The 23,884-nt window shown below is 35.8% G+C and overlaps 2 protein-coding genes and 1 long non-coding RNA gene across 3 annotated transcripts; 1 reads left to right on the top strand and 2 right to left on the bottom strand.

Moving 5' to 3' along the window:
• Positions 1–3,811: 3,811 nt before the first annotated feature.
• Positions 3,812–12,377, top strand: LOC122301709 (receptor like protein 21-like). Its single transcript, XM_043113099.1, has 5 exons — positions 3,812–3,962; positions 4,389–4,550; positions 5,235–5,309; positions 5,916–7,921; positions 12,276–12,377. Exons 1-5 carry the CDS (start codon positions 3,812–3,814, stop codon positions 12,375–12,377), a joined length of 2,496 nt encoding a protein of 831 aa, XP_042969033.1.
• Positions 12,378–19,860: 7,483 nt separating this feature from the next.
• LOC122295721 lies at positions 19,861–20,585 on the bottom strand. Its single transcript, XR_006238233.1, has 3 exons — positions 20,388–20,585; positions 20,232–20,293; positions 19,861–20,126 (listed from the first exon to the last, which is right to left on the bottom strand). It is a non-coding gene; the product is annotated as an uncharacterized LOC122295721 (long non-coding RNA).
• A 36-nt stretch (positions 20,586–20,621) lies between these two features.
• LOC122301708 (protein FAR1-RELATED SEQUENCE 5-like) lies at positions 20,622–22,711 on the bottom strand. Its single transcript, XM_043113098.1, has 2 exons — positions 20,869–22,711; positions 20,622–20,689 (listed from the first exon to the last, which is right to left on the bottom strand). Exons 1-2 carry the CDS (start codon positions 22,709–22,711, stop codon positions 20,622–20,624), a joined length of 1,911 nt encoding a protein of 636 aa, XP_042969032.1.
• Positions 22,712–23,884: the final 1,173 nt, after the last annotated feature.

Below are 23,884 nucleotides of genomic sequence, written 5' to 3'. Positions count from 1 at the left end.
GGACATGATAGCTTCCACAAAACCCCATTCAATCCTATCATATGCTTTGCTCATGTCAAGTTTAAGGGCCAAGCATCCTTTTTTACCTATCATTCTAGTACTCATGGAGTGAAGAACTTCATAAGCCACCAAAACATTATCAGTTATTAGCCTACCCGAGACAAAAGCACTTTGATTGAGTGAGATGAGGTTGGGGAGAATGGTCTTAAGCCTGTTAGCAATGGTATTTGAGATGATTTTATAAAGCACATTGCACAGGCTGATGGGTCTGAAATCTGGGATTCTAATGGGGTTCTTGACTTTGGAAATTACAGAGATTAAAGTGTCATTGACATCAGTGCAGGAGCCACCATGGTTTAGTACTTGTAGAGCATAAAAGCATACCTCCTCACCTACCACTCCCCAATGTTTTTGGTAGAAGGAAGATGGAAACCCATCGGGGCCTGGTGAGCCTAAAGGGTTCATTTGAGTCACTGATGTATAAATCTCCCCACGGGTGAATGGGAGCAGAAGCCAATTTTCCATCTCAGTAGAGAGTTTAGTATCCAGAGCATTCAGACAAGCCTCATAATTAGAAGGGGAGGACAAGATTTTAAACTTGAATTTCATATCAGTTTGATAACAAATGAATTTGAAATCATTGATTTGAAAATTTAATTCTAAATCATTGACGTTTAGGCAATGAAGATGCTCACAAGTACTGATACTAATGGCAGCATGAAATATGTTATTACAACAAATTCTATTATGCTATAGTTAAAATGTTATCATTTTTTAATGTTGTCTAGAACTAGCAAATCTATGTGATGTATCACGTAGGAAATTAATCTCTCTTAGCTCTATTTTTTTGTCATTTGGGTCTTTTAGTTATATGATGATTTTTGTCTTTTTTGCTCTCATATTTTATCTGCATGTGCAAGGCAAGATTTAAAGTTTCCAACCCCAAAAGAGTGGATTGTAGATCCTAGGTCTAGGGTTTGTATTAAAATTTGGTTAGGTCATTTGTAATAAAGTTGTGTTTTAGGGGAAACATTGTCGTCCCTATGATTGATGTGTGTTTGTTTCACTTTGATTGATGTTAATACCAATCTTGGTTTCACTTTGCAATCTCTGTCATTAGGGTTTATACATGAGTCTTGAAGTTGGAATTGTTTATGATTGAGACTGAGCTTTTTGGTTTTGAAATAGGTCAGCTACTATGAGGTGAATCAATGAGTTTTTTGCTAGCTTCGTGCTTGGGTTTATTTGTCTCCATATCCATTCATTGGTGGATTAATTTTTTGATTTATACTGTTTTTCTCATTTAGTGATTTTTGTATCTTTGCCTCCACAAGGAAGAGTTGGATTCGTTGTTCTCTAAATCTTTGCAATAGATTGGAAGAGATGGTTTCCATCTCAAGAGACTATAAAGTCCTCTCAAGAGTCACCTTCTCAAAACTTTGTTGTTGCTTTCCTTGAAACATATGATTGAAAGGTTTCAAGTTGTTTTAAGCCAAGTGTGTTTACTCTAAAAAAATCACAGCCCCAACAATAGTCTCCAAGGAACGAACAAACACACACACACACTGAGCGTCTAGAGGCATTGCGTGTGATCGTCTTCCTGAGAAGCATAAAACTTGGCATAAGAATCATCCCATGTTCGTATTAAAGTGAAGTCCACTGTGTCTTCAATTTCAATTATGTGAGATCACCTCTCCTCCCAGTTTCTTACTCTCTACACTCTCTTTCAATTTTTTGGTCCCTTTCTCTTTTATACTTTCGTCTATCTCTCTTTTAGTCATGCATGGACATACAGTGAAAGAGCTTCGCGCTGTGGGTCTCCTAGAATGCTTGCCACCTAGAGTGTGACCACTTTTGGTCTTCACGGTGCTTGCCTAGGCCAACACTTTTTGCTCCCCCAACAGGGTGCGAGCATTTTGCTTTCCATTATGCTTACTTGGATTGAGCATTTACCCTTTCCATGCTGCCCATCAAGGAAGTGAGCTTCACATTCCCCACTTGTGGGTGAGCACTGATTGCTTTCCATGGTCTTCATCTCAGGTGTGAGCACTTTTACTTTGCTCACCCCAGGACAAACAATTTCGGTGAGGTGAAGAGCACTTTGCTCACCTCAAGTGTGAGCTATTGTTACACACCCAGTGTGAGCACTTTTGCTCTCCTTAGGGTGCAGTTTCCCTTTCCACTTTGCTCATTAAGGAAGCAACCTCACGCTTCTAAGGCGGTGCTCTCCTATAGGCGAGGACCTATTTCTTTTCATGGTGCTTGCCCGGGTGCGGACACTCTTTACTCACCCCAGGGGTGACCAGTTTCAGCGAGATGATGGGCACTTTTGCTTCTACGGCGCTCGCCTTGGGTGCGGGCCGTTGTTGCCCACCCAGGGCAACCACTTTTTCTCGCCTCTACTTACCTAGGTGGCAACCTTAATGTTTCTTCACAGTGCTCGTCGAGGGGGCGAGCTTCACAGTCCTCCTACAGTGCTCGCCTAACACAATGCTCGCCTAACAAGAACATTGTTGCTCTTGTCTTGGTGTTCGCCTCGATAGTGAGCATTTGCCTCCCAATGTTTTGTTATTGTTTTTCTTCAAAATTTAAATAATTTGTCTAAGTGTAAAAAAGCCTATAGCCTCATGAACAGTACATTTTATTTGATTTCCACATGTATGCTTTTTTCCTCTAGTTCATTATTAAAAATAATGAGAATGAAATATCAATAATTTAAATATAATCTAAATTGAAGATTTTAATTTATTAAATATTGTGGAACAAATTACAGCTTAGGATATTTTTTATTTTTGTTTTTTAGTTTTAAAAATATTATTAGTATTCCTCTATAATATTATTGGAAAAAATTAGCAATTATCTTCATCTTACTTTGCCTAATAATTCATAAAAATAAATAATAGTTATTGGACTAATGTTATTTTCATTTTACAAAATGTAATTAATCTTATTTTTTAGGTTATAATTTACGCATTAATTTATAATTGATCTTTAAGTTATGATATTGATTGTTTTATTTTCTATCATCTCAGGTTAATTTATTTGTAATACATTTATTTTAATTTCTCAGGAAGTAAATGGTGGCTATTCTTTTCCCTTAATTAGTGACACTAGTTTTTTTCGTTAACTAGCTGCAGTCAATTTCATAATATATTATATAAATTAGTTCCATTCATTTCGATTCATAGCAAAAGAAGGAAATTTAATTGCAGAAGCCGAAGCCCAGGAGAAAAATTGTTTTTTTTTTTCTATTAAAAAAAAAGACAGAAAATGTTACTAAATGGTGTAGGTGTGAGTGGAAAGCTTCTTTTAATCTTTTATTTATTTATTTATTTTTTCACTTTCTTTCGTTTTAATTCTGTTGAAGATTATTGATAAAAGTTATTTTGTTGTGTCTTCCAATAATTTTCTTGCAAGGTTTCAAAAGACTCGCCGTATTGAAACATTTGGAGACATTGAACCTCAATGATAATGCCTTTGATGACAGCATCTTAGCATCTCTAAGTGGGCTTACATCCCTTACGACGTTGAGTATTACGATAATTTTTTACAAGGAGGAGTAAATTATGGTGAAGGTATTGATCATGATTATTAATTCTCACACTCCATGTTTTAAGTCGTTTCTAATGGATTTAATTAGCATCCCTTCTAAGGTATTCATGATTATTACGTCATGTTGTGCAAAAGTTTGAATCTTGAATATGTAGTTCATACGTTTTAAATTGCTATATTTATTCTAAATACATTCTTGTATAATTTTCTTCTTCATTTCATAAAAAAATAAATTAATAAATTAACTACAGGTTGGAAAATGTTGTCAAGATTGGAGAACTTGGAGATATTAGATCTTAGTTACAATGCCATCAACGACATTAGTTTTCTTCAATCAATTGCTACAGTCAAATCCCTTAAGAATCTCAATCTTGCTTACAATGACTTGACGGGATTGTTCCCAACTAGAGGTAAGCTGATTTTTAGACGGATAGGTGGCAGCCTTACTATTAAATATTCAATTGGTACTTTAGCTTATTATACGTGGACAGATATTGGATTGTTCTTTAATGAGCTTTCAATCTACACTTTTCCACACATCATTAATTTATTAGTTATGTTACATGAAAGTGACATGATGATAACAAGTTGACTAATCAAATAATAATTTCAAAATAATAATTACAGCTTAGGATGTTTTTTATATTTTTTTAAGATCTAAAAATATTATTAGTATTCCTATATATATTAAAGATTATTACGTCATCATGTTGTCCAAAAGTTTGAATCTTGCTTAATTATGTAGTTCATAAATTCTAAATCATTAAATTTATTCAAAATACATTCTAATTTATTTGTTTCATAAAAAAATAAATTAATAAATTAATTATGTACAGGTTGGAAAATGTTGTCAAGATTGGAGAATTTGGAGATATTAGATCTTTCTCACAATGACCTTAACGATGCTAGTTTTCTTCAATCAATTGCTGCAGTCAAATCCCTTAAGATTCTCAATCTTGAATACAGTTATGAGTTGAATGGATCCTTTCCAACCAAAGGTATGTCAAATTTTTAGGACGTCATTCATTAAGTTACATGTATTATGTATATATGTGTCATATATAGCATGCATGTTAATTAAATGATAATAATTTTTTGTCTAAACAAAAACCTAAATTAATCCTTCTCTTTGGCATTTTAACAATAATTTTAATGCATGGAATCGTTGGCTTTGAGATACAAGTGAATTACATTTGTATATGCCGCTTTAAGATATGCAAGCATGGGTTAACCCTTAATAGGACTGTTTTCGAGCAATGCGGGTGTCCATCACTTTAATTATCGGCCATGAGTTTTCAAACTTATTCTGTTTTCTTAGTAAATACTATAGGCTTTACTTTAAGTTTATCTTTTTATAGAATTCAAGCAAAAGACTTAAGGGGATGTAATTTAATTTAGTTCAGATATTGACTAATCAATTAATTTATAGTATTAGCTTAGATGTGACTTTGCAATAGCAAATTAATATGCTATTTGAATCAAATGTCTAGATTATTTAGATTTGGACAAGATTTTGAACTTGAATTTCATATTACCTAATTTGAAATCATAACATTGATTTGATAATCTAAAGCTAAATCATTGACGTTATGGCAATGATAATACTCATTAGTGATATGTTATCACAATAAATTCTCTTATACTATATTTAAAATGTGGTCATTGTTTCTACTGTTATGCAGAACTAGCAAATTTAAGCAACTTGGAGGTTCTTATCTTGCGATTTAACCAATTTGGTGGACAACTAGCAATCCAAGGTAAGAAAAAATTGTATCATCTTACGAAGAATTAGTCATGTAACTATGATCATAATTCGAAGTTCCAATGTAACTATCCATTGTTTTAACAAGAATATATACATATAAAGATGAAATTATCAACTTTCATTTAATTAAAGATGCTTTAATATTAAGAATACTTTTTCCTCTTTAGAAATATATATTTGTGATAAAATTAATTGTGATTTTTTACAAAGGTATAATTCATACTGGAAAAGCAAGTATGATCAGAGTTGCACTTATAAGTCAAAGTTCAAGTATCAAAAGAGTGCATGGTAATTGGTTGGAGAAAAACATAAGCAATCCTTCTTTATAGTATTAGCTGGTAAACTAGACACCATCTGTCTTGTAGAACAGGCCAATTTAAGCAAGTTAGAGAATTAATTTGGATATTAGTGAACCATTTCTCAATCTATTGGAAAACTATTTTTTCTCAGGAATTTACATTTTGTTAGCATTACCCTAATGATCTATGATTAATTATGAATTGAACATTTTTTTTTTTTATTTTGCAAATAAAGGTGATTGGTTTGGCCAATTGTTAAAGTATAGCATAATCAATTTTGACGCTATTTTTTTGGACAGAATTTTGTGCGTTGAAGAAGCTTGAAGTGCTAGATCTTGCTTACAATTACTTTGAGGGGATTCTTCCTCCATGCATAAACAATATGAAATCTCTTGTGGTTTTAGATATTACTGCTAACCAATTCAATGGAAATGCTTCCTCAACATATTTGGAAGCTAGCCGAACAAGTCTTGAGTACATTAATTTTAGTTATAACCAATTTGTGGGCGTATTCTCATTCAACTTATTTGCCAATTACTCTGAGCTTGAGGTTCTTAGATTCAACGACAACAAGAATAAAGTTGAAATAGAAACGGAAGGTTCCATGGGTTGGTCCCCTTTGTTTCAGCTGAAGACCATTGAATTGTCCAAGTGTAGTCTGAACAAGCTCACCAGCAGTATTCCAAAATTCCTTCTTGTTCAACATGAATTGGATATAGTTAATCTTTCTCACAATAAGTTGAAAGGAAGCTTCCCGAATTGGTTGATTGAAAACAATACAAGATTACATATACTACATCTTCGAAATAACTCTTTCGTGGGTCAGTTATATTTACCAAGATTGATCCACTCGCATATTACTTGGATGGATGTCTCGACCAATCACTTGAATGGAAAACTTCAAGAAAACATTGGCAAGATTTTTCCAAACTTATCATATCTAAATCTTTCTAATAATAATCTTGAAGGTAATCTTCCTTCCTCAATTAGTGGCATGCTTTACTTGGATGTATTAGATCTTTTTTTCAATAATTTCTCAGGTGGGGTCCCAAGAGGATTAACTACAGATTGCTTGTCATTGAGAGTTTTGAATCTTGCTCATAACAACTTCAACGGTGCAATTTTCGTTGGGACATACCAGGAAATTCTGCAGATGAATGGTAATCAATTCAAAAGTATCACACCAGTACTTAATTCAACTGGTTCCCTATCGTATTTAGATATTGGCAACAATGAAATTTCAGATACTATCCCTCGATGGCTTGGGAACACGTCATACTTGAAGACTCTTGTTATGGCTAAAAATGAATTTTATGGTCAGATCCCATGTGAACTAAGTATGACAAGTACTTTAGACCTTTCTCATAACTTATTTACGGGACCATTACCTTTCTATCTAAATCTACCAAAACTTGAACACCTATATTTGCAAGGGAACAAATTCACAGGATCATTACCGAAAGTTCTTTTCAATTCCTCATCTCTTTTGACATTGGACATTGGAGATAACAACTTTACGGGCAGCATCTCTGTTGAAATCAAACAACTTCAAGGCTTAAAAGTACTTTTGTTGAGTGGAAATCGTTTCAATGGTATAATTCCGAATCAGTTATGTTTGTTAAGAATGATAAGCATAATGGATCTTTCCAAGAATGCTTTTTTTGGGACCATACCACAATGCCTCCACAAGATATATTTTGGGGAGATAGCGGCAACTAATGTAAGCTACTCTCATAGAGACGTTATTGGTACCAGTTATCTTACGGTACCTTACACATATAAAGGTTTCTCGGAAGAGGTTGTTGACTTTTACTCCGGTTCTGAATTTGCTAGTGCTGAAATAGAGATCGAGTTTGTAACCAAATATAGGCAAAGTTCTTATAAAGGTTCTATTCTTGGTTACATGTTTGGATTGGATCTCTCTTGCAACAACCTAACAGGTGGCATCCCACCTGTGTTAGGCCAAATTCCAATAACATTCTCGAACTTGGCTCTCTTGGAAAGTTTAGACCTCTCTCACAATAGTTTAAGTGGAGAAATTCCTTCAGCATTAATTGATCTAACCTTTCTCGAGATATTCAATGTGGCCAACAACAACCTATCAGGTAAAGTTCCAGATATGAAAGCACAATTTGGAACATTTGAGAAAAGCAGCTATGAAGGAAATGTATTTCTTTGTGGACCACCACTAGATAAAAGTTGCAGCAAAGGAAACAAGTCAAATCCAACGCCAACCCAATCTTCAAATGCAAGTGATAGTAAATGGTATGAAATAGATCCTTTGGTCTTCCATACAAGCTTCTCGGTATCTTACATCATTTTCTTCTTTACTGTTATGACTTTTCTTTATATTCACCCTTATTGGCTACAAAGATGCTCCAACTTGATGGAAGATCTTATATACTCATGTTATTATTTTTCTTTTGATACTTCAAAAAGGTTGTCAAATTGTCTATGCAATTAAGATACATAGATTTTCTTTCAAATCATTAATGATAATAATAATGGTCAGTTATCTATGATTTTGATTTTGAATAATTAGTTATTGGGCTTAAATATAAAACAGATGTTCCCTTAAACTTGTTATTCTATTTGACTATGGAGATTGTTTTCCATATTTGGGAATTCTTCATTCTATGTGAATTGGGATGAAATAAATCAAGCATAAATCAAAAAAATTAAGAAGTTGTGCCCAAATATATGAGTCGTATCCAACAACAACACAATGTTTAAATGAAAGTACCACAAATTTGTATGAAATAGATTAAGGGTTTTCCTTACATGCTTCTCGGTATCTTCAGCCACATTCTTTTTCAATTTGAGTAGTCATCTTTATTTTAATCCTTATTGGCAATCAAATGCTCCAATTTAATTGAGGATCTTATATTCTAGTGTTACTATTATATTTTTTATTTTCTTCAAAAGGTGTCAATATGTCTTTAGATAGACTTTCCATGGAAATGTCATGACAGTGATAATATCTAGTTGTGTATGCATTTAATTATAAACATTATTTACTGTGATCAAATATAAGACTTGGTGTTCAGTTACACTTTTCATTCTATTTGATGATGAATAGTATTTTCAGTAACTAGAAATATTTTTCTTTATAACTAGTCCTTTGAACCAATCCCATTAGTTTAGTGACGGAACCGATGGTGACCAAACCTATCACAATTGAGGTTGTTCAAGGTTGACCTAACGGAGCCAAAATCTCTATTCCAACCAATCGATCTTGAACCTAATCCTAAATCTCTTGTTGGAGGACTGGTTTGTTTCACTACAAGCTAGAGATATGATCATTTATGATGAAGCTTTTTACAATGATGATAATTGCATTGTACATAATCGGTGTTTGCAACGATTTTTTAATCCTTGCAAAAGAAACTTTGTTTCTTTCAAAAATAACGAGTTTTGCCAACATAAATTAATTAACTCCATGTAAATAATCTAATTGTTCCAATGAAAAATGATTATTTCCAACTAAATTTGTTCTTACAAATAAACATTGTAATTCGTATTAGCAATGTTATTTTTTAAGGTATTAGCAATGAAAATTTTTTGTTGAATTTTTATATTCAGTGGCAACATTCGGACTTTCATTGCAAACTACTTCATATTACTAACTACAATCTTTCTAGTTGCAAATAGTTTTATTAGCAACAAGTTTATTTTCCTTGCAATTAATAGTATTTGCAAATAAAAAAAAATTGTTGCATTGATAATCTCATAATTAATGGTTATTTCAATTATGCAAGCTACAAAATTCATAATAGCTAAAACATTTAGAAAGAAATGAACATGATGCCCAGCGTATGACCATATTTAGTACCAATGAAGGCATTGCTCATGTGGGGTGTTGGTGGTTTTTTTTCAAACTCGTGTGCACAAAGGTTGCTTGGAGGAAGAGAGAATTGGTCCGCTTTAGGGCTATGCTAAACCTCTAATAATGTGATAACCACAGCTAGCAAAACAGAACTTGAAACACCAAAAAAAAATCCCATACACTAGAACAACCTAGCAACTAGAAAATGTTGCCTTGACACAAAAATACTAGATATTCAATAAGCATGCCACAATAGCACATCCAATGCAGGTGAATTTTTGCAAATGAAAAATGGGAGATGAGATGGTTACCTAGTAGGACCATGTCTTTGGAGCCATCGTGCCCGAGCTAAGAATGCTACGACCTTAATGGAAAGAGTTGGGGACAGTGGTGCGCCATGAGAACTGATTGGTTCTGGTTGATAGGCTCAGTTTGGGCATCTTCAATTTATACCGTTTTCCCACTAGAACAGAGAACCAAAGGACCTTGCAATCCTGAGAATGTGGACAAACTTACTGCAATGCATATGCCAAGATCCGTAGGGGTGAGGTGATTTGCAAGTAAAGCTAAACCCACTGCCCAAGATGGGATGGGAATCTCCACTGTCTGAAGGCACACGAAGGGACTATTCTACATGGTACAACAAGGGCAACACAGTAGATTATGTGATTAATGCTAGGTTTAAGGCAGCTCGATGATTACACAGTTATAGGGGTTGGGGAATGAAGCAGGAAGGGGGAGGCACTCTGTGTAACGGGAAAATTAGAGCAACATGAGAGAGGTAGACAAGCGAGGAGAGAGGAGAGAGGTACACGAGTCTGTCAATTGAAATCAATGGTCATTGTTTTTTCCTTTTTGGTCTTCAATGGTTAGCATATGGGTTCAATCAAGATATAGTGATGGAATAAGTTGAAGGTGAGATGAGATATTATCTTTTTACTATTTGTTTTCACAAATCGATTGTTCATACAAAAGTAGAGAAGGTTTGTGTTTCAACTCTGAAAACAAACAAGCCCTTATTCAAATCATTAACTTCTTCCTTCATGGGTTGACCACTCAAAGAGTGATTGATATGGGTGGGAGTAGGTCACATGAAACTTCACCACAGGTCATGTGATATAACTGTCCCTCAATAATTTAAAGCAAGATCCTTCTTATCATCATGAGGATACTCTATTCGGGGGTACTTTTGAGGGATTATGTAAAGACCTGGTCTGTTATGAGCCCAAACCCAAGCAAAAGGTTTAAACCTAGCCCGACCACAGGAAAAAAATAGTGCCATTTTGACTAAGCCCTAAACCTTAAAGCCCCTAAAAACAGTGTCATTTCAGTCCAGTCCCAAACCAACCGAATCACTTACATATATTTTTAATATATATATATATATATATATATAAATTGTATTATTTTATATAATAGTTGTATAAGTTAATTATGTAATTTTCTCTAATCTATCACCATTACCTATATAAAATGTAAAATAATATATGATATCACTTAACTAATGCATCATACAATAAATCATATGGTAATATATGTTATTATATGTAGATACATACTATACTAAAGTACTAAGTTAGTAACTATTAATTATAAATCTAATTATAATTAATTATTTTTTTAATCAATTAGTTACATGATCCACATTAAAGAGCTCACTTAAATTTGATTTTACTAACTTAATTACTTTTTTGTATTAATTTATCTACCAAAAAATAAAAGAAGAAAAAAATATTTCTAGCTCATATTGGATCAACCAGACCGATAGCTAATGGTCCGGTTCAGTCCTTAGTGGTAAATTTCAGTATGTGACCCTAAACCAGACCAGACCAAACTGAATATACCCCTAAAAAACAATTTTTGTCTCTTCTACCCTCCATAGCGCCCCTCCCCCCCCCCCCCCCAATCCCCTCTTTCTTCATTTGCCTCTTCACGTCATCCAAACCTTGTCACTGCGCCACACTGTATCTACTCGTCGTTGGTAAGTTTTCTCGCTCTTCTTGTCTCTCTCTTCCCCCTTGCTTCTCTTTATGATTTTTTATCTTCCTGTTGGATTCATAGCCAGTGTGCCACTATCGCCCAAGGCAAACACCATGCCACTGCCTAGACTACCACACTATCGCCTTCCTCCTTGCCATTGTATGTAAGCTATCTCTACTCCACCATCTCTTTCCCTCATCCTTTATATTTGTCTCTCTCTCTCTATCACTCTCTCTCTCTCTCTCTCTCTCTCTCTCTCTCTCTCTCTCTCTCTCTCTCTCTCTCTCTCTCTCTCACGCACACACGCACACACCCTACCATCTCTATCACTTGTTGCACACACTGATTACATGATGCCATCACTTTGCAGTATATATCTCCACCGTATGCTACCACCACCTAGGCCTTACACAACATAACTCTATGGCATCAAGCACTCATCCCCAACCCTCTGTTAAGTGCCCTAAACTCCCTATCAACCACACCTCCACAACATGTCACCTACACTAATGAAGTCACATGAAACAACTGGTGAGCCTCTCAATTCCTATCTCTCGGTCATGTTCCCTCTCTCTATAGCTGCTTATTTGTCCCCTCTGCCAGTAGAAGTATATGGACGAATGGAGGGCACCACACAACATCTAGCCAAGCCACCTAACTCTATTGAACATCTTTTGCACAATGCTATTTGCCCCACAAATCCATCTAAATACCACTCCGAATTGGTTAAGATATTCATTTGCTTGTCCATTAAATATACCGCTATTTACATGACTCAATTGGTTGATGTTTACTTGAAATTGGAACTATGTATGATTGTAGGTTTGATTTGGGTTTTGGTGATAAATGCTAGAAATGGAAATCTATGTGGTTGATTGATTTGGGTCTTTTGGTTACTCCATTGGAGTTGAATCCGTGTGCTAAGTGGTTCACCATGATGGTTGTCGAACTCTAACTGAAGCTCGTGATCAGAAACTTTGACTCATAAGGCTATCTTTTGCATGCCTAGCACCATGAGCCTCACCCTCTCCAACTTCTCCTCCATCCTGACCCTATAGCCATGCTCGAAGTCCCTCTCCTCCCTCAACTGATCGGCTTCAAGAAAGCAACTCTCTAATTCCTCCCACACATCTACCAACTCTCGATGAAGGTTGTCCAACTCCATCTCTTGATAACGAAGGAGGCCAACCAGCTTAGAACAGGTGGCTTCCCATTTCTCCCTTTCGGTTGCCACCGTCTCAATAGCTTGGTGGCAAATGACCTAAGCTGCTAGTGAGTGACTGCAATGCCCAAAGGGCTATTAGATGATACCATAGGAAGAACACACAATGAAAGTACATGGACATACCCTGGAAAGGAAACGCTCAAGATCAACCATGGTCTGATGTAAAGCCAAATCCTTAGAATAGTTGGTTGGAGGGGTAGATGCCAAAGGGCCTAGTGGAATCGAAGAGCTAGGTCCACACCGACGAGAGTAGGCCAAAGATTGCTAGATCCTCCTAGATGACCCAACCGAGGAGCAAGGAAAGAAGTGAAATAAAAACCATGCCCACCTCAATTATGGGCCCACCCTCCATCTTTCAAACATGATCCCCCATGATCTTGCTAGTGAGAATGTGAGAATATGGGTCTCCTTAAAGGAAGATGACAGGGAAGCCTCCCCGCCCAACAATGATATATTGGATGTATAAAGGGGAGCAACCATTTTCCCCTATTGGGCCCAAGGCTTAGAGGATCGTCCATTGGTAGAAATCGGGACCCTGAAGAAACGTCTTGGGTCTCACCCCAAAAGGCATAGACAAGACCCAAAAAGGGGCGATAGCCGTATCCTCAAGACCCCAGAGAAAGAATGGTCAGCGGGAGGGGAATGTGCTTTCTTTCCAACTCCCTACACCTCTGTAGGGTCACTCAACACCAATAGCGGAGTCTCTAATCTCTCAAACAACATCCCTGCAAGTGGGTGGTAAACTTCGCTTGAGATGGGTGCAAAAAATACTCAAGCCTAGTAACATATGGATGTCCTCCTCCCCTTGCTCAAAGATCTATGCCCGATGACCATAATCAAGGGGGTGGATTGGGACTCCATTCGAGCACCAGGTAAGGAGGGGAGGCACAGTCATGGTGACATAGAATCCTCCTTAGAGGCACCATCGATGAGCAACCTGCCCTAAAACTTATCAAATCACTAGTATTAGAGGCACCATGACCCAACACCATGTTAATATACTCCTCCACCCGACAAAGGATCTTTGAGACACCCCCAGATTCCACTTGGGATTTTGTGAAGCATGATGCATAGGAACACGCAACAGAAGGTCACCTACCCCTCTTCTTGATAGATAAAGATGCAATGCACCTAGCATACATATAAACAATACGCAATATTCGCAGGAAATAATTTTTTTTTCCTTGAGCAATACTATGTACCAGAAATGACATATCCCAAAATAACATAAGTATACTTCATAACAAATGTCTAATAATAAAAGAAACATAACTACTAAGCTAGCTCGATGAGTTGCTTGCACTAAAGAGATAAGCTCTTTGTTATTGCATCATGGCCTAATCAAACTCGTCCAGGTGATCCTCTGTTGGTTCTTCAAATTTTAACATATGATCTACCATTTTGGGGAGAATGATAGTAGGGACTACCAAGTGAGATTTGATTACAAATTTCAGGAAGTTAACAACTAATTTAAACTAGTAGTATATAAATGCATGCATGACAATAAAAGATATGAATGCTAACATGTACATAAATGATCATGAAATGACTTGGCAAATAGCATGACATTTGCTTACATAACCTGAATTGTAACTGACTTGGTTGAACTTGAATGTGAAATAAACATGATTTAAACCTGAACATGAAATTGACTTGAACTAAACTTGAAATTGAACATGAACTAAATGTGAACTTGACTTAACAATATTCTTGTCTCATGATTTAAACAATAACTTGACTGTACATGGATGTAAGATGACTAGAATTGAAAAATATTTCCTGATGGAGTCGTATGACTGATGACATGGCATAACATGGCGTGACATGTTCATGTGACTAATGGTACGATATAACATGACATATAACAGATAAACATATACAATGAAATGATATGCCATAAAATGACATAACATGTACGTGTGACTAATGGCATGGCATAACATGACTTGTAATAGATAAACATGTATTTGAAAATAAATCATGGCATAGCATAATATGGCATGTAATAGATAAACATGTACTTGGAAATAAATCATGGCATAGCATAACATTGGCATATAACAGATAAACATGTACTTGGAAATAAATCATGGCATATCATAACATAACATTTATAATAGGACAAACTAAAGTGAACTAAATGTTGATAATTCTAAAAGTTAGAAACTTCTTATTAACAAACTTAGAAACATAAAAACACCTACTCAAGGTAAAATTATCATTTTACCATTCAATCCACAATCTTGTTGGCTGTGCTACCTCCCAATATTGTGAAAAAGCACTCTCATTTCCCATGTTCAAGCATTCCCCCCATACTTTCCCACCATTAACCCACTATACTTGTAATTGACTAAGAGAAGTACTATAGTCATAAAAAAATATTTTATAAAAGTATATTCATAAACTAAAATAGTTTCATGTGATATGTTACATCTACTTTACAATAAAAGTAACTTTACAATTAGACGTATTACATCAAGCAACGTCAATTTATGAGTTTACTTTTATAAAATATCTTTATAGCCAATACATTTGTCACTGACTAATCAATTAAAGGTGACAATTTGAGTTCATGGGTCCTGTTCATGTTGTGTCAACCCAAACTCGCACCATTTAATTAAACAGATCAGACCCTAAAACCAAATCCAAATTGGATGACACGACACGACCCATAACCCTATTAGTAATTAACTTTGTCGAGTTAACCTGGACACAATCCATTTAACCTTTTAACCTGCTTCAACTCATTTAACCCATTTAATATAAATGGATTGAGCTAACCCTTATATTTATTTTTTAACTCAATTATATAATCTCATATATAATACAATGATAACTATATAAATAATTCACAATTACAATTGGATTCATGATAACATATCTTAAAATCAATATCTAATCCAATTATATATAAGAAAACTAATACTTTCATGAACTAAAATTACATACTAACAAAAAAAGTTTAGTAGTTTGAGATATTAACATAATCAAATACTAATATTAATATCACATATTCTCAACAACAAAAACAAACATATAAGACTAAACAATTATAAAATGAGAGACTCTTCAAGCTGGATGTAGTGAACATCTAAGTTTTACACCCACGATACAACCACGTCATGTTTCTTTCTTTGATACCATGGATGAAATGCAGAGGAATGTCACGCACGCCCCTCTCAAGCCTCTGCCAAGCCCTATAAGTTGAAACTCTGAAGCTCTCTCTCCTCAAGCTCTCTGATCTTCAACCCAATCCGTGGGTCTCTCTCTAAAGCACACATAAACTCTAAAGACATGCATGAAGAAAAAGACCAAAATCTGTGAAACCAAGAAGATATACAGGAAGGAAACGCTCTCCAAGACAAACCACACATATATACACCTCCCAGATCTCCATCTCTCTCTCTCTTCGAGTTTTTTTTTTTTTTTTTTTTACATTCCTTTTTATCTCTTCACAATCTACAGCTTTAACAAAAAACTGTTAATAAAAAGAAAGATGTGAAGAAGAAGAAGAAGCAGAAGAAGCGGAGGCATTTTCTTTTTACGACCTTCCACTCAAGCCCAACAACGAAAATGAAGACAACAAAGCCCACAAAAACTTTTTGAACCACTCCCTACGATCGAGCTCTGAGACGCTGGATTTCTTTGAATTCTTCAGCGACTTTACTTCCGAGATGTGTCCAGCTGATTACATCTTCTTTTGCAAAAAACTCATTGCTATCAAAGAACAATATTTTCCTCCAGCCTCCCATCAAATTCCCAAAGCATCCACCAGTACAGAAGAAAAGCCAAACAAATAAAGTTGAGTGACGAATATCAACTTGGTGAGAAAGCGAGAGGGGGGCTTGAGGACAGAGAGAGCGACAGGAGTAGAGAGAAAGAAGGGACAGTAAGGACAGAGAGAGGGTGATAGGCTTGAGAGAAGAAAAGACTCGGAATGAGATTGGAAATACTTGAATAGCAGTAAAATAATTCGTAAATAATAGTAAAATTATTTAAGTCACGATTATAAAAAAAAATAGAGAAAAGTTTTATAATGTTAAAATGAATATTATTTTTATTTTGAAATTTGAAGAAGTGAATTATTTTTTATGTTTTGTTTGGAAGTTTTAAAAAATTGTAATGATTAGGTAATTATTAGAAAAAAAAATTAAAAATTTAAAATTAAAATATATATATATATATATATATATATATATTTGAGTGATATTTGAAAATGAAATTAAATAAGATGAAATTAAATGAAATCATTTCTATTCTCAAACAACCCACAACAACGGACAAATGAGAAAGGAAATGAGATTTTGTAACTTGTATGTAGCTCTATGGTAAGTATAATAGACTAATGACATGTCACCCTCATTAGGGACTGTAGAACTCCCAAAGGCATCACATCTAGTTTGATAAAAAAAATTTAAAAAGTAATATATATTTGTGTTATACGGTTTCGTGGATTGACGTACAATTAACTCGTTTAATAATTGAGAAAACCTTCCCGCAGGCACGCCCTATCTTCTAATAAAAACGGCACCCACTAAAATTTCGCCACGTAAGCATTCTATTTGAAAATCATGTACCTGCGTTATACCCAATCTCCCGATTGTTGGACTTCCCCCCTTCCCTCTGTCATTTCGTCTTTCTCTCTCGCCCATTTGCTCTCTCAGAAGAGAGATAATGTGCCCTAGCCCTGCTGCCGAACCCGTTTCCTCCCTCCCTCTCTCATATTCTCTTTCCCCCATTTGCTTTATCTCAGGAGCAAATTATGTGCCCTAACCGTGCCACCGAACCCCATTATTTGGTCTCTCTCATGTGTTTATAACCTTCCCAACGAAACGCCTCCTTCCCTCCGTCGCCTCTGCGGTGCCTGTGCAATCTTTTTGGGGAAAACGACCGGCACCACTCATTCCCTCCGTCTGCGGTGGCCGTGCAATCTATTTGGGGAAAACGTTCCCACCGGCACCACTCCTTCCGGCCGTCTGCTGTGCATCTAAAAATCTCCTCTGTTTTGCTGTTTCGGTGAGGTCACCTGTTTTCGCCGTGGGTATATCTTTAATTTGCGTTATGATTTATGGTGCTTTGTTTTTAGGTTATCATTTAAGAGTACTGCATTATAATTTTGTGCGAAGATTATTCGTGGGATTTTAACATTTCCATGCCTCGTTTTTTTTTTTTTAAGTTATAGTGCCACCGACGACGACGATAGAGACTCTGGTATGCCCTTCGAAACTTAATCTCTTTGTTTGATTGTGGTTTGATGCGATTGGATTGTGGTTTGATGCGATTGGATTGTGGTTTGATGCGATTGGATTGTGGTTTGCTGCCATTGGACTTGATCTGAAATTGGATTGTGGAATCTGGGAAATAGTCTATTTGTGTTGGCTGGTGTTTAATTGAGCACCATTCCCCACATGAGGTGCTTGGTGATGGTCTTGATTTTACTCTTGAAATGGATTCCCCAGCACTTGCACTCCTGTTTTTGGTGTAGTTAGGCCTGGAATTATGTTGGGTCGGCTGAATGGCTTGATATGAATCTTATGATAATGACAATGGTTGGTGAAGTTGAACTTGTATAGTATAAAAACCAGTGGAAAGAGTTCATTGCTGATTTTTATTTTTCGCTCATGGCTAGGGTATTAGCATAAGCCTTTGTGACAAAAAGGCCTGTTCATTTTAATTTTAAATTGACATGTCAAGGTGCAACCCTGGTTTCAATAGATACATGTAAATAATTTGACAGATAATTTGGAAATAATGTTTTTGAGTCTGTTTTCATCCAGCACCTTGTATAAAAAATTTGACAAATAAGGGTATGCTAAAATCTTGTTTGAGTCTCTTTTCTTCTACTGTTTTTCAAATCTTTAGATTGAGGTTATTGTACTTTCCTTTTTATCAAGTACTATGCCATGATGTGGTTTTGCTAAAAAGGATAAACTAACAATTTTCTTTTGTAAGTACAGACTTTTCAGAATTAAGCATTATGAAATACGAAGACAGCAGTGACAGTTTCGAGAGGCCATTCTGCTACTGTGGGATTCCATCTAAGCTAAGGATTTCGGGCAAGGCGACTAGTTTTGGCAGGCGCTTTTACAACTGTCCAAACTATAAAATCAAGAAGCAATGTGGATTCTTTCAATGGGTAGATCTTGAAATGGAACTAAATACATGTTGCAAGTTGACGTTAGAGCTAGCTCAAAGAAAGAACAACATATTAAACCAAGAACGTGTAATCACTGAACAAGCCAAATTTACCGCTATGGAGAAGAAGTATAAGGGAACGCTAAAAGCTTTATTGTTGTCATGGTCTTGTTTTGTACTGACTTGGGCTGTAATAATCTTGTATCGTAGCAACAATTATGTATGTAGGCCAATAGTTACAACCTATGGGTATTAGGCTGTTTGTGAATTAGCACCTGTATTTTTGTTGATACTAGTACTTTTGGGATGTAATGATACTTATGTTAGAAATGTAATGATACTTATGTTGTAATTTCTGACTTTGTGCAAAATACATGCTCTTATTCCAGAAACTGTTGGTAAAAAACAGTGCCAAATGTCTATTCCAGAATCTGTTTGTAGAAAACAGCAATGAACTCTTTGCCATTCGGTAGAAAACAGGTTGGTCTGAAAATGCACATCATCAATATTACACTTGCTAAAATCTGGAAATGCTAAAATCTGAAAATCTGAGTTGTTGACATACATCATCAACATGGATGGAACTTGCTAAAATCTGAAAATCTGAAAATGCCCAACTTCTGAAAATCTCAAAACATACATGATCAACATGGAAAAAACTTGCTAAAATCTGAAAATCAAAACTTGCCCAAAATCTGAAAATCTGAAAAATGCTAAAATCTGAAAATCTGAACTTGCTAAAATCTGAAAATCTGAAAACATACATGATCAACATGGAAAAAACATGCTAAAATCTGGAAATCAAAACTTGCCCAAAATCTGAAAATCTGAAAATGCTAAAATCTGAAAATCTGAAAACATACATGATCAACATGGAAAAAACTTGCTAAAATCTGAAAATCAAAACTTGCTAAAATCTAAAAATCTGAACTTGCTAAAATCTGAAATTCTGAACTTGCTAAAATCTGAAAATCTGAAAACATACATCATCAACATGGAAAAAACTTGCTAAAATCTGAAAATCAACTCTTGCCCAAAATCTGAAAATCTGAGAATGCTAAAATCTGAAAATCTGAACTTGCTAAAATCTGAAAATCTGAAAACATACATCATCATCATTACACTAACTTGCTAAAATCTTAAAATCTGGAAATGCACATCATCAACATTACACTAAATTGCTAAAATCTGAATATCCAATAAATACATAACATTTCCACCATCACATTCGATTACAACACATTTCCAAAATGAACATCTCCATTGACCCTACGGAATCGAGCCATCATTGCAATCCTCCAACTTCATCTCTAAGCCAACCAATACAATTCTTCCTTGTATTAACTGTAACATAAGAAAAAAACACAAAACAAAACAATTAAATGCAGATAAGAATAATTTAAAAAACAACACCCACATTCGATCCCCATATCATTTAATGGCACCAACCTCATGTTTGACCCGACAGATCCAAGTTTTGAGATATGTTCCCACCAGTATTTCCAAGATCCCTACATAAAAGATAAAAAACTATAAAAAATTAACTTGTACTGATTAAAACACCTTCTATATTTTTCAACACAAATTTGAAAAATTTGAACCAACCTTACTGAAGGACAGTTGTTCTTAGCATGACCCTCAATCTTGCAAATGCTACAACGCCTTTTTTTCGTGCTTTGAGTCTCTTTCGGATTTTTTGCTCTCAACGCTTTTGGTCGGCCCTTCGTTAGCACCCTTGGAGGATCTTGTAAAATTTGAGAAAAATTTGATACAACTTGGGATTTCAACACTTGCGAATCATTCTGTGACATATTTCCACCTTCTATATTTTTTTCTCCCTCAATATCTTCCATAAAGAGCAACTCCTTGTGGACCTTGTCTAAGGCAAGAGAGAGGTGGTTGTATTTCTGTGGTGATTGTGAGCCAAGTTCGGCAATATCATAGAATTGCATCATCAACTTGCTTTTTCTCATCATTGGATCATCGTGTGTCATTACATGGCCATCGGAATTTGGTATATCAAGAATGGTCTGACTCTTAGCATTGATGGTCCATCTCTCTAGAATATAATGATGTGGCAACATACCTAATTTCGATTTCTTCCCAAGGACACATAGAACATGCCTACAAAGAATCCCCACAAACTCAAACATATGGCATGTGCATATTGCCTTCGCATCTCCACTATCCAAGGTCACATGATAAATAGGTTGCTCTTTGCCATTCGGTATGACTCCGTATATCCTTCTTTCACCCTCTTTTCCAACTTTGGTTGGAATGTACCGTTGGCTATTAAAGAGCTCATCCTGGAAGATCATGAAGGACTTCCTTGTATAGACTGAGGCTGCATCTGATTCAATTTTCCATAAAGTTTTCATAACAGCCCGTGTCGATTTTGTTTGCACGTCCTTCTCTTTCTCCTTGAAATAACGTGCATCTAAGGCTTTCTCATATTGATGCACAAAATCACTCACCATCGTGCTTGAACGAACATAATCTTTAAAAAATTTATTCATGCTTTCGCTCCTTTGAGTTGTTGACATACCAGCACAAAACGTGGTTCGTAAGTAAGCTGGAACCCACTTATCTCGTCGGTTATAAAGATTTTGCAGCCAATCATTATCTAGTAGACTATACTTCCCTAGTATTGAGCTCCATTCTTGCTCAAACTCATCAGTCGTAATTGTCTCATGGATACAATGACGGAAATCTTTTTGAAAGTCCGGAAACTTGTTATACACATGTGCCAAATGTTCTGGGAATTTTTGCAAAATATGCCATAGGCACAACCTATGAGTTGTATTTGGGAGTACCACACCAATGGCCTTCGCCATCGCCTTGTCATCATCAGTAATTATGGTTGAAGGGGCACGCCCAAGCATAGCCTCTTGCCATGTTCTCAGTAGCCAAATATATGATTCAGCTGTTTCATTAACTAACAATGCACAACCGAACATGATTGTTTGGTGATGATGATTAACTCCTGAAAATGGGACAAACGGCATCTTATAAATATTTGTCAAATATGTCGCATCAAAAGTGACAACATCCCCAAAATATTGATACGCAGCCCTTGATCTTGCATCTGCCCAAAAGCAACTTCCCATACACCCATTCTCATCAACTTGCATGGAATACACAAACCCAGGTTCTTTACACTGCCTATCAAGAAAGTAGGCATACAACCTTTGTGCATCTCCCTCTTTAAATAATTTCCTTCTTTTATTTCCCAAATAATTCTCGACGTCCTTACCAATACATCCAATGTTAAAATCACCACCTGATTCTTTGCTCAACACCGACATTATCTTCCTTGTCGGTACACCGGACTCATTTAAAGTGAGAATGAGTTTTTTTTGGACACGTGTTACGCATCTATGTCCACGAAGCAAACTCGTGCTTCTCGGTGTAAGTAGCTCATGGTTGTGTTCACGGACAAACTTGCATACTGTCCACTTTTCACAATCCTTTTTTATACACATCGTTGCTTTACACCCAATTTTTGTTTCAGCAGGTTCAGGAATTTTTCGTTCAATTTGTTTCTGACTTTCACGCCGAAATCCTTCCCTTGAGCAAACATACTCTACTAGAATTAGTTTTCTGTCCTCTTTTGATAATCGAGTATGGTTGGTCCTCGTTGCAAAACCCGTTCGTCTTGCATACGCCTTGTAAAATGCTTGGGCGTCTTCTACCTCATCAAACTCCTTCCCAACGAATGGCTCAAAAACACCACTACTTGAACTGGAAATATTATTAATTCCATCTCCTACATCCACTCCATCTTCCACATTCACACAATCTTCCACATTCATATCATCTTGTTGCACTCCAGAATCAGTCTCAATAGTATCATCTTCAATATCACGGCAATTTCTACTCATCATTACATCAACTTCATCACTATTCGAACTCGACAGAATATCCTTCATTACAACATAAAACAAAGAAAAATATTTAATGTCGGAACAAATTAATTTTTAAGAGTTTCTTATCTTGTAGGTTTTACACAAGATTAAAAACATTAGCAATCTTTGAAATAAATTTCTGCCTTCTTCAACATTACATCAACTTCTACTTAATGGTTGAAAGATCCCCAACATATTAATCGCTGAAAGATCCTCTAGTTTTTACAGTATCTATATGATGAAATATGTAAAATATAAACAACAATCTTAATAAATTATAAGATCCTCTAGCTTTGCCCCCCCACCAGCATATTTTCTGTGTAGGGTCTTGGTTCAAAACACCACAAAAACATTTACCTCAATTTATATTCATCAAAAAAAATATATTAATTGGGTATTTAATGTCAAATTAAAAGAAAAATTAATTTGAAAGCGTGATAATTATCCATTCTCACTACTACAATGCAAGAGGGTGTTAGTGTGAAATTAATTATTCATTTTCACTACAAGAAGCATTCAGTTCAAAAATATCTATTTGAAAACCAAATCTCAAAATTAATTTCATTTTTACCTCTAATTAATTAATCATTCTCACTACAACCATTCAAAAAAATCACTCTGAAAAACCCAAATCTGAATAGCTGTAATTTTGTGCGAAGACTTACCATGTGCGGGTTGTGAAGGGTGCGACAGTGCTGAAGTTTGGGCGGGCTGGAGGTCTACGACGGAATAGAAGGCTGTGCGGGGCAGTCTCGCCGGTCTGGTTTGCAAGGGAGTTTCGCCGTTACACCGGAATAGCAGACTATTCCTTGTGCAGTTTTGCCGGACTTGAATCGCCGGTCTGGAGTGTAAACGAGTTTCGACTTTACACCGGAATAGATGGTTGTGTGGGGTTGCAGTTTTGCCGGAAAATAATCGCCGGTCGGGAGTGCAAGGGAGGGCTGTACGGGGAGGGAAATGGACTGGTTTCGGCTCCATTTGTTTTAATTTTCCAATCGTGTGTGATGCGGTTCATGTGTACTAAATGTGGATGGCTGACGTGTCACTCTGTTATTTGCTGCCGTTTATTGAGGGAGAACGGCGTGACCGCCTAGAAGAGTTTCTGTTAATAATTATATCTTATCGAATCATTTGTTTTTATTCAAACTTATTTATATTAAATCCAAACTCATTTATTTTGTGTCAGATTCGTGGATC

This window comes from Carya illinoinensis, chromosome 2 (genome assembly GCF_018687715.1).
Source record: "Carya illinoinensis cultivar Pawnee chromosome 2, C.illinoinensisPawnee_v1, whole genome shotgun sequence".
NCBI lineage: Eukaryota > Viridiplantae > Streptophyta > Magnoliopsida > Fagales > Juglandaceae > Carya > Carya illinoinensis.
The sequence above is the reverse complement of the archived record's forward strand: the minus strand, read 5'-3'. Positions and strand labels throughout refer to the sequence as shown.

Coding starts and splice junctions, on each gene's coding strand:
- LOC122301709 (XM_043113099.1), top strand. CDS start 3,812: ATGTTGTCAAGATTGGAGAACTTGGAGATATTAGATCTTAGTTACAAT. Junction 3,963..4,388: donor GGGATTGTTCCCAACTAGAG/GTAAGCTGATTT, acceptor AATTATGTACAG/GTTGGAAAATGTTGTCAAGA. Junction 5,310..5,915: donor TGGACAACTAGCAATCCAAG/GTAAGAAAAAAT, acceptor TTTTTTGGACAG/AATTTTGTGCGTTGAAGAAG.
- LOC122301708 (XM_043113098.1), bottom strand. CDS start 22,711: ATGAAGGATATTCTGTCGAGTTCGAATAGTGATGAAGTTGATGTAATG. Junction 20,690..20,868: donor TGGGAAGAAATCGAAATTAG/GTATGTTGCCAC, acceptor CAATCACCACAG/AAATACAACCACCTCTCTCT.